The 10,878-nt window shown below is 53.3% G+C and overlaps 1 protein-coding gene across 1 annotated transcript in view; it reads left to right on the top strand.

Annotated features, from left to right (window-relative positions):
* Window positions 1–10,325: 10,325 nt before the first annotated feature.
* FKBP4 (FKBP prolyl isomerase 4) overlaps window positions 10,326–10,878 on the top strand; it is a 32,534-nt gene continuing 31,981 nt past the window's right edge. Inside the window, exon 1 of the mRNA XM_072132088.1 lies at window positions 10,326–10,553. Coding sequence (XP_071988189.1) covers window positions 10,464–10,553 — 90 coding nt within the window. The 5' untranslated portion in view covers window positions 10,326–10,463. The remainder of the gene's footprint in view (window positions 10,554–10,878) is intronic.

The following is a 10,878-nucleotide window of genomic DNA, read 5'->3' as shown; positions in this document are numbered from 1 at the left end:
CTGGGTCTGGTCTGGGGGTCTGTAGTTATGTCTGGCTCTGGTCTGGGGGTCTGTAGTTATGTCTGGCTCTGGTCTGGGGTCTGTAGTTATGTCTGGCTCTGGTCTGGGGGTCTGTAGTTATGTCTGGCTCTGGTCTGGGGGTCTGTAGTTATGTCTGGCTCTGGTCTGGGGGTCTGTAGTTATGTCTGGCTCTGGTCTGGGGTCTGTAGTTATGTCTGGCTCTGGTCTGCGCTCTGTAGTTATGTCTGGCTCTGGTCTGGAGGTCTGTAGTTATGTCTGGCTCTGGTCTGGGGGTCTGTAGTTATGTCTGGCTCTGGTCTGGGGGTCTGTAGTTATGTCTGGCTCTGGTCTGGGGGTCTGTAGTTATGTCTGGCTCTGGTCTGGGGTCTGTAGTTATGTCTGGCTCTGGTCTGGGGGTCTGTAGTTATGTCTGGCTCTGGTCTGGGGGTCTGTAGTTATGTCTGGCTCTGGTCTGGGGGTCTGTAGTTATGTCTGGTCTGGGGGTCTGTAGTTATGTCTGGCTCTGGTCTGGGGGTCTGTAGTTATGTCTGGCTCTGGTCTGGGGTCTGTAGTTATGTCTGGGTCTGGTCCGGGGGTCTGTAGTTATGTCTGGCTCTGGTCTGGGGGTCTGTAGTTATGTCAGGCTCTGGTCTGGGGTCTGTAGTTATGTCTGGCTCTGGTCTGGGGGTCTGTAGTTATGTCTGGCTCTGGTCTGGGGTCCGTAGTTATGTCTGGCTCTGGTCTGGGGGTCTGTAGTTATGTCTGTTCTGGGGGTCTGTAGGTATGTCTGGCTCTGGTCTGGGGGTCTGTAGTTATGTCTGGCTCTGGTCTGGGGTCTGTAGTTATGTCTGGTCTGGGGGTCTGTAGTTATGTCTGGCTCTGGTCTGGGGGTCTGTAGGTATGTCTGGTCTGGTCTGGGGGTCTGTAGTTATGTCTGGCTCTGGTCTGGGGTCTGTAGTTATGTCTGGCTCTGGTCTGGGGTCTGTAGTTATGTCTGGGTCTGGTCTGGGGTCTGTAGTTATGTCTGGCTCTGGTCTGGGGTCTGTAGTTATGTCTGGCTCTGGTCTGGGGGTCTGTAGTTATGTCTGGCTCTGGTCTGGGGGTCTGTAGTTATGTCTGGCTCTGGTCTGGGGTCTGTAGTTATGTCTGGTCTGGGGGTCTGTAGTTATGTCTGGTCTGGGGGTCTGTAGTTATGTCTGGTCTGGGGGTCTGTAGTTATGTCTGGCTCTGGTCTGGGGGTCTGTAGTTATGTCTGGCTCTGGTCTGGGGGTCTGGCTCTGGTCTGGGGGTCTGTAGTTATGTCTGGCTCTGGTCTGGGGGTCTGTAGTTATGTCTGGGCTGGTCTGGGGGTCTGTAGTTATGTCTGGCTCTGGTCTGGGGGTCTGTAGTTATGTCTGGCTCTGGTCTGGGGGTCTGTAGTTATGTCTGGCTCTGGTCTGGGGGTCTGTAGTTATGTCTGGCTCTGGTCTGGGGGTCTGTAGTTATGTCTGGCTCTGGTCTGGGGGTCTGTAGTTATGTCTGGCTCTGGTCTGGGGTCTGTAGTAATGTCTGGGTCTGGTCTGGGGGTCTGTAGTTATGTCTGGCTCTGGTCTGGGGGTCTGTAGTTATGTCTGGCTCTGGTCTGGGGGTCTGTAGTTATGTCTGGCTCTGGTCTGGGGGTCTGTAGTTATGTCTGGCTCTGGTCTGGGGGTCTGTAGTTATGTCTGGTCTGGGGGTCTGTAGTTATGTCTGGTCTGGGGGTCTGTAGTTATGTCTGGTCTGGGGGTCTGTAGTTATGTCTGGTCTGGGGGTCTGTAGTTATGTCTGGCTTTGGTCTGGGGGTCTGTAGTTATGTCTGGCTCTGGTCTGGGGGTCTGTAGTTATGTCTGGCTCTGGTCTGGGGGTCTGTAGTTATGTCTGGCTCTGGTCTGGGGTCTGTAGTTATGTCTGGTCTGGGGGTCTGTAGTTATGTCTGGTCTGGGGGTCTGTAGTTATGTCTGGCTCTGGTCTGGGGGTCTGTAGTTATGTCTGGCTCTGGTCTGGGGGTCTGGCTCTGGTCTGGGGGTCTGTAGTTATGTCTGGCTCTGGTCTGGGGGTCTGTAGTTATGTCTGGGCTGGTCTGGGGGTCTGTAGTTATGTCTGGCTCTGGTCTGGGGGTCTGTAGTTATGTCTGGCTCTGGTCTGGGGGTCTGTAGTTATGTCTGGCTCTGGTCTGGGGGTCTGTAGTTATGTCTGGCTCTGGTCTGGGGGTCTGTAGTTATGTCTGGCTCTGGTCTGGGGGTCTGTAGTTATGTCTGGCTCTGGTCTGGGGGTCTGTAGTTATGTCTGGCTCTGGTCTGGGGGTCTGTAGTTATGTCTGGCTCTGGTCTGGGGGTCTGTAGTTATGTCTGGCTCTGGTCTGGGGGTCTGTAGTTATGTCTGGCTCTGGTCTGGGGGTCTGTAGTTATGTCTGGCTCTGGTCTGGGGGTCTGTAGTTATGTCTGGCTCTGGTCTGGGGTCTGTAGTTATGTCTGGGTCTGGTGTGGGGGTCTGTAGTTATGTCTGGCTCTGGTCTGGGGGTCTGTAGTTATGTCTGGCTCTGGTCTGGGGGTCTGTAGTTATGTCTAGCTCTGGTCTGGGGGTCTGTAGTTATGTCTGGTCTGGGGGTCTGTAGTTATGTCTGGCTCTGGTCTGGGGGTCTGTAGTTATGTCTGGCTCTGGTCTGGGAGTCTGTAGTTATGTCTGGCTCTGGTCTGGGGGTCTGTAGTTATGTCTGGCTCTGGTCTGGGGGTCTGTAGTTATGTCTGGTCTGGGGGTCTGTAGTTATGTCTGGTCTGGGGGTCTGTAGTTATGTCTGGTCTGGGGGTCTGTAGTTATGTCTGGCTCTGGTCTGGGGGTCTGTAGTTATGTCTGGCTCTGGTCTGGGGGTCTGTAGTTATGTCTGGCTCTGGTCTGGGGGTCTGTAGTTATGTCTGGCTCTGGTCTGGGGGTCTGTAGTTATGTCTGGCTCTGGTCTGGGGGTCTGTAGTTATGTCTGGCTCTGGTCTGGGGGTCTGTAGTTATGTCTGGCTCTGGTCTGGGGGTCTGTAGTTATGTCTGGCTCTGGTCTGGGGGTCTGTAGTTATGTCTGGCTCTGGTCTGGGGGTCTGTAGTTATGTCTGGCTCTGGGGGTCTGTAGTTATGTCTGGGTGTGAGGGGGTTTATGATTTTCCCCTATAACGATGGCTGCGCTGTAGATCATCAGCTGCTCTGGTTGCTATAGGTAACAGCACTGCATAGTAACACGCATGCACAGTGCCCCGCACTGCAGAGAGACATAAGTGTGCGGTAACGCAACGGCCCCGTTATTACACCCCAGGACTTATTATAACGCGGTACATAATTATTATTACTCACTGGCGCCGCCGACTGCCCCCACAATGCTCCGCGACATAAACACATTCTCCCGCGCTAACAATCAGCCAATCACAGGCTCCGCCGCAGCCGCTGAATCCCACCCACCGGACTGAGTCTCCGCCAATAGCCGAGCGCGTTAAGTCACGTGCGCAGCGTTCTCCAATCCTGAAAGAGCTCACCCACAACCAATCGTGGAGCAGGAAGATCCGGGGACGTCATTGTTACTAGGTCAGGAGGAAGAATCTGCTCTGGACTGCAGCAACTCATATTGTGAACCTGAAAAAATGACGTCATATAATTAACTCTATTAGTTCCGGTTCTGTTTAGTGTTGTAATGATTCACTGTATATAGGAGGCACGGGAGAGGACACTGTATATAGGAGGCATGAGGCACAGGGGAGGACAGAGTGTATATAGGAGACATGAGGCACGGGGGAGGACACTGTATATAGGAGGCATGAGGCACAGGGGAGGACACTGTATATAGGAGACATGAGGCACAGGGGAGGACACTGTATATAGGAGACATGAGGCACAGGGGAGGACACTGTATATAGGAGGCATGAGGCACAGGGGAGGACAGAGTGTATATAGGAGACATGAGGCACGGGGGAGGACACTGTATATAGGAGGCATGAGGCACAGGGGAGGACAGAGTGTATATAGGAGACATGAGGCACGGGGGAGGACACTGTATATAGGAGGCATGAGGCACAGGGGAGGACACTGTATATAGGAGACATGAGGCACAGGGGAGGACACTGTATATAGGAGACATGAGGCACAGGGGAGGACACTGTATATAGGAGGCATGAGGCACAGGGGAGGACAGAGTGTATATAGGAGACATGAGGCACGGGGGAGGACACTGTATATAGGAGGCATGAGGCACAGGAGAGGACACTGTATATAGGAGGCATGAGGCACGGGGGAGGACACTGTATATAGGAGGCACGGGGCACAGGGGAGGACACTGTATATAGGAGGCATGAGGCACAGGAGAGGACACTGTATATAGGAGGCATGAGGCACAGGGGAGGACACTGTATATAGGAGGCATGAGGCACAGGGGAGGACACTGTATATAGGAGGCATGAGGCACAGGAGAGGACACTGTATATAGGAGGCATGAGGCACAGGAGAGGACACTGTATATAGGAGGCACGGGGCACAGGGGAGGACACTGTATATAGGAGGCATGAGGCACAGGAGAGGACACTGTATATAGGAGGCATGAGGCACGGGGAAGGACACTGTATATAGGAGGCATGAGGCACAGGGGAGGACACTGTATATAGGAGACATGAGGCACAGGGGAGGACACTGTATATAGGAGACATGAGGCACAGGGGAGGACACTATATAGGAGACATGAGGCACAGGGGAGGACACTGTATATAGGAGACACGAGGCACAGGGGAGGACACTGTATATAAGAGACATGAGGCACAGGGGAGGACACTGTATATAGGAGGCATGAGGCACAGGGGAGGACACTGTATATAGGAGGCATGAGGCACAGGGGAGGACACTGCATATAGGAGACATGAGGCACAGGGGAGGACACTGTATATAGGAGACATGAGGTACAGGGGAGGACACTGTATATAGGAGGCATGAGGCACAGGAGAGGACACTGTATATAGGAGGCATGAGGCACAGGAGAGGACACTGTATATAGTAGGCATGAGGCACGGGGGAGGACACTGTATATAGGAGGCATGAGGCACAGGGGAGGACACTGCATATAGGAGACATGAGGCACAGGGGAGGACACTGTATATAGGAGACATGAGGTACAGGGGAGGACACTGTATATAGGAGGCATGAGGCACAGGAGAGGACACTGTATATAGGAGGCATGAGGCACAGGAGAGGACACTGTATATAGGAGGCACGAGGCACGGGGGAGGACACTGTATATAGGAGGCACGGGGCACGGGGGAGGACACTGTATATAGGAGGCATGAGGCACAGGAGAGGACACTGTATATAGGAGGCATGAGGCACAGGGGAGGACACTGTATATAGGAGGCATGAGGCACAGGGGAGGACACTGTATATAGGAGGCATGAGGCACAGGAGAGGACACTGTATATAGGAGGCATGAGGCACAGGAGAGGACACTGTATATAGGAGGCACGGGGCACAGGGGAGGAGACTGTATATAGGAGGCATGAGGCACAGGAGAGGACACTGTATATAGGAGGCATGAGGCACGGGGGAGGACACTGTATATAGGAGGCATGAGGCACAGGGGAGGACACTGTATATAGGAGACATGAGGCACAGGGGAGGACACTGTATATAGGAGACATGAGGCACAGGGGAGGACACTATATAGGAGACATGAGGCACAGGGGAGGACACTGTATATAGGAGACATGAGGCACAGGGGAGGACACTGTATATAAGAGACATGAGGCACAGGGGAGGACACTGTATATAGGAGGCATGAGGCACAGGGGAGGACACTGTATATAGGAGGCATGAGGCACAGGGGAGGACACTGCATATAGGAGACATGAGGCACAGGGGAGGACACTGTATATAGGAGACATGAGGTACAGGGGAGGACACTGTATATAGGAGGCATGAGGCACAGGAGAGGACACTGTATATAGGAGGCATGAGGCACAGGAGAGGACACTGTATATAGTAGGCATGAGGCACGGGGGAGGACACTGTATATAGGAGGCATGAGGCACGGGAGAGGACACTGTATATAGGAGGCATGAGGCACAGGGGAGGACAGTGTATATAGGAGGCATGAGGCACAGGGGAGGACACTATATAGGAGGCATGAGGCACAGGGGAGGACACTGTATATAGGAGACATGAGGCACAGGGGGGGACACTGTATATAGGAGACATGAGGCACAGGGGAGGACACTGTATATAGGAGGCATGAGGCACAGGAGAGGACACTGTATATAGGAGGCATGAGGCACGGGGGAGGACACTGTATATAGGAGGCATGAGGCACGGGGGAGGACACTGTATATAGGAGGCATGAGTCACAGGAGAGGACACTGTATATAGGAGACATGAGGCACAGGGGAGGACACTGTATATAGGAGGCATGAGGCACAGGGGAGGACACTGTATATAGGAGACATGAGGCACAGGGGAGGACACTGTATATAGGAGGCATGAGGCACAGGGGAGGACACTGTATATAGGAGACATGAGGCACAGGGGAGGACACTGTATATAGGAGACATGAGGCACAGGGGAGGACACTGTATATAGGAGACATGAGGCACAGGGGAGGACACTGTATATAGGAGACATGAGGTACACGGGAGGACACTGTATATAGGAGGCATGAGGCACAGGAGAGGACACTGTATATAGGAGGCATGAGGCACAGGAGAGGACACTGTATACAGTAGGCATGAGGCACAGGGGAGGACACTGTATATAGGAGGCATGAGGCACAGGAGAGGACACTGTATATAGGAGGCATGAGGCACAGGGGAGGACACTGTATATAGGAGGCATGAGGCACAGGGGAGGACACTGTATATAGGAGACATGAGGCACAGGGGAGGACACTGTATATAGGAGGCATGAGGCACAGGGGAGGACACTGTATATAGGAGGCATGAGGCACAGGGGAGGACACTGCATATAGGAGACATGAGGCACAGGGGAGGACACTGTATATAGGAGACATGAGGTACAGGGGAGGACACTGTATATAGGAGGCATGAGGCACAGGAGAGGACACTGTATATAGGAGGCATGAGGCACAGGAGAGGACACTGTATATAGTAGGCATGAGGCACGGGGGAGGACACTGTATATAGGAGGCATGAGGCACAGGAGAGGACACTGTATATAGGAGGCATGAGGCACAGGGGAGGACACTGTATATAGGAGACATGAGGCACAGGGGAGGACACTGTATATAGGAGGCATGAGGCACAGGAGAGGACACTGTATATAGGAGGCATGAGGCACGGGGGAGGACACTGTATATAGGAGGCATGAGGCACAGGAGAGGACACTGTATATAGGAGGCATGAGGCACAGGAGAGGACACTGTATATAGGAGACATGAGGCACAGGGGAGGACACTGTATATAGGAGGCATGAGGCACAGGGGAGGACACTGTATATAGGAGGCATGAGGCACAGGGGAGGACAGAGTGTATATAGGAGGCATGAGGCACAGGGGAGGACACTGTATATGGGAGGCATGAGGCACAGGAGAGGACACTGTATATAGGAGGCATGAGGCACAGGGGAGGACATTGTATATAGGAGGCATGAGGCACAGGGGAGGACACTGTATATAGGAGGCATGAGGCACAGGGGAGGACACTGTATATAGGAGACATGAGGCACAGGGGAGGACACTGTATATAGGAGACATGAGGTACAGGGGAGGACACTGTATATAGGAGGCATGAGGCACAGGAGAGGACACTGTATATAGGAGGCATGAGGCACAGGAGAGGACACTGTATATAGTAGGCATGAGGCACGGGGGAGGACACTGTATATAGGAGGCATGAGGCACGGGGGAGGACACTGTATATAGGAGGCATGAGGCAAGGGAGAGGACACTGTATATAGGAGGCATGAGGCACAGGGGAGGACACTGTATATAGGAGACATGAGGCACAGGGGAGGACACTGTATATAGGAGACATGAGGCACAGGGGAGGACACTGTATATAGGAGACATGAGGCACAGGGGAGGACACTGTATATAGGAGGCATGAGGCACAGGGGAGGACACTGTATATAGGAGACATGAGGCACAGGAGAGGACACTGTATATAGGAGACATGAGGCACAGGAGAGGACACTGTATATAGGAGACATGAGGCATGAGGCACAGGGGAGGACACTGTATATAGGAGGCATGAGGCACAGGGGAGGACACTGTATATAGGAGACATGAGGCACAGGAGAGGACACTGTATATAGGAGACATGAGGCACAGGAGAGGACACTGTATATAGGAGACATGAGGCACAGGGGAGGACACTGTATATAGGAGGCATGAGGCACAGGGGAGGACACTGTATATAGGAGACATGAGGCACAGGGGAGGACACTGTATATAGGAGACATGAGGCACAGGGGAGGACACTGTATATAGGAGGCATGAGGCACAGGGTAGGACACTGTATATAGGAGGCATGAGGCACGGGGGAGGACACTGTATATAGGAGGCATGAGGCACAGGAGAGGACACTGTATATAGGAGGCATGAGGCACAGGAGAGGACACTGTATATAGGAGACATGAGGCACAGGGGAGGACACTGTATATAGGAGGCATGAGGCACAGGGGAGGACACTGTATATAGGAGGCATGAGGCACAGGGGAGGACAGAGTGTATATAGGAGGCATGAGGCACAGGGGAGGACACTGTATATGGGAGGCATGAGGCACAGGAGAGGACACTGTATATAGGAGGCATGAGGCACAGGGGAGGACATTGTATATAGGAGGCATGAGGCACAGGGGAGGACACTGTATATAGGAGGCATGAGGCACAGGGGAGGACACTGCATATAGGAGACATGAGGCACAGGGGAGGACACTGTATATAGGAGACATGAGGTACAGGGGAGGACACTGTATATAGGAGGCATGAGGCACAGGGGAGGACACTGTATATAGGAGGCATGAGGCACAGGAGAGGACACTGTATATAGTAGGCATGAGGCACGGGGGAGGACACTGTATATAGGAGGCATGAGGCAAGGGAGAGGACACTGTATATAGGAGGCATGAGGCACAGGGGAGGACACTGTATATAGGAGACATGAGGCACAGGGGAGGACACTGTATATAGGAGACATGAGGCACAGGGGAGGACACTGTATATAGGAGGCATGAGGCACAGGGGAGGACACTGTATATAGGAGACATGAGGCACAGGAGAGGACACTGTATATAGGAGACATGAGGCACAGGAGAGGACACTGTATATAGGAGACATGAGGCACAGGGGAGGACACTGTATATAGGAGGCATGAGGCACAGGGGAGGACACTGTATATAGGAGACATGAGGCACAGGGGAGGACACTGTATATAGGAGACATGAGGCACAGGGGAGGACACTGTATATAGGAGACATGAGGCACAGGGGAGGACACTGTATATAGGAGGCATGAGGCACAGGGGAGGACACTGTATATAGGAGGCATGAGGCACAGGGGAGGACACTGTATATAGGAGGCATGAGGCACGGGGGGGGGACACTGTATATAGGAGGCACGGGGCACAGGGGAGGACACTGTATATAGGAGACATGAGGCACAGGGGAGGACACTGTATATAGGAGGCATGAGGCACAGGGGAGGACACTGTATATAGGAGACATGAGGCACAGGAGAGGACACTGTATATAGGAGGCATGAGGCACAGGAGAGGACACTGTATATAGGAGGCACGGGGCACAGGGGAGGACACTGTATATAGGAGACATGAGGCACAGGGGAGGACACTGTATATGGGAGGCATGAGGCACAGGAGAGGACACTGTATATAGGAGGCATGAGGCACGGGGGGGACACTGTATATAGGAGGCATGAGGCACGGGGGAGGACACTGTATATAGGAGGCATGAGGCACAGGGGAGGACACTGTATATAGGAGACATGAGGCACAGGGGAGGACACTGTATATAGGAGGCATGAGGCACAGGGGAGGACACTGTATATAGGAGACATGAGGCACAGGGGAGGACACTGTATATAGGAGGCATGAGGCACAGGGGAGGACACTGTATATAGGAGACATGAGGCACAGGGGAGGACACTGTATATAGGAGACATGAGGCACAGGAGAGGACACTGTATATAGGAGACATGAGGCACGGGGAGGACACTGTATATAGGAGACATGAGGCACGGTGAAGGGGAGGAGTCTCTAGTGGCTCCTCGCCTCCGTCCCGCCTCTTCTTACTAGAATCTTCCAGTAACTTGTGGAAGGCTCCTCCCCCTCCGGTGCGGGGGGCGGGGCTTTATTCGGGCCTGGGATCGGTGTAGTCACCACACGGCCCTGTCCGCAGTCTGCAGAGTATCGCGCCCCGAGACCCGGCTGCAGAGCATCGCTCCTTCTATCCCGACATACTGCACCATGACCGCAGAGGAGGTGAAGGGAGAGCAGGGAGCCCAGGACATGGAGGGCATAGACATCAGCCCCAAGGGGGACCGGGGGGTCCTAAAGGTAAGTGAGGAGACCCTGCAGCCAGGGGAGAGGACTACTACCCCCAGCATCACATACATCCGCAGAGCTGCACTCATTATTCTGCTGCTAGTACAGTCACTGTGTACATACATGACATTACTTATCCTGTACTGATCCTGAGTTACATCCTGTATTATACCCCAGAGCTGCACTCACTATTCTGCTGCTGGTGCAGGCACTGTGTACATACATGACATTACTTATCCTGTACTGATCCTGAGTTACATCCTGTATTATACTCCAGAGCTGCACTCACTATTCTGCTGCTGGTGCAGTCACTGTGTACATACATGACATTACTTAT

Source organism: Engystomops pustulosus, unplaced genomic scaffold (assembly GCF_040894005.1).
Source record: "Engystomops pustulosus unplaced genomic scaffold, aEngPut4.maternal MAT_SCAFFOLD_225, whole genome shotgun sequence".
Classification (NCBI taxonomy): Eukaryota; Metazoa; Chordata; class Amphibia; order Anura; family Leptodactylidae; genus Engystomops; species Engystomops pustulosus.
This window is presented reverse-complemented; position numbering and strand designations above follow the sequence as displayed.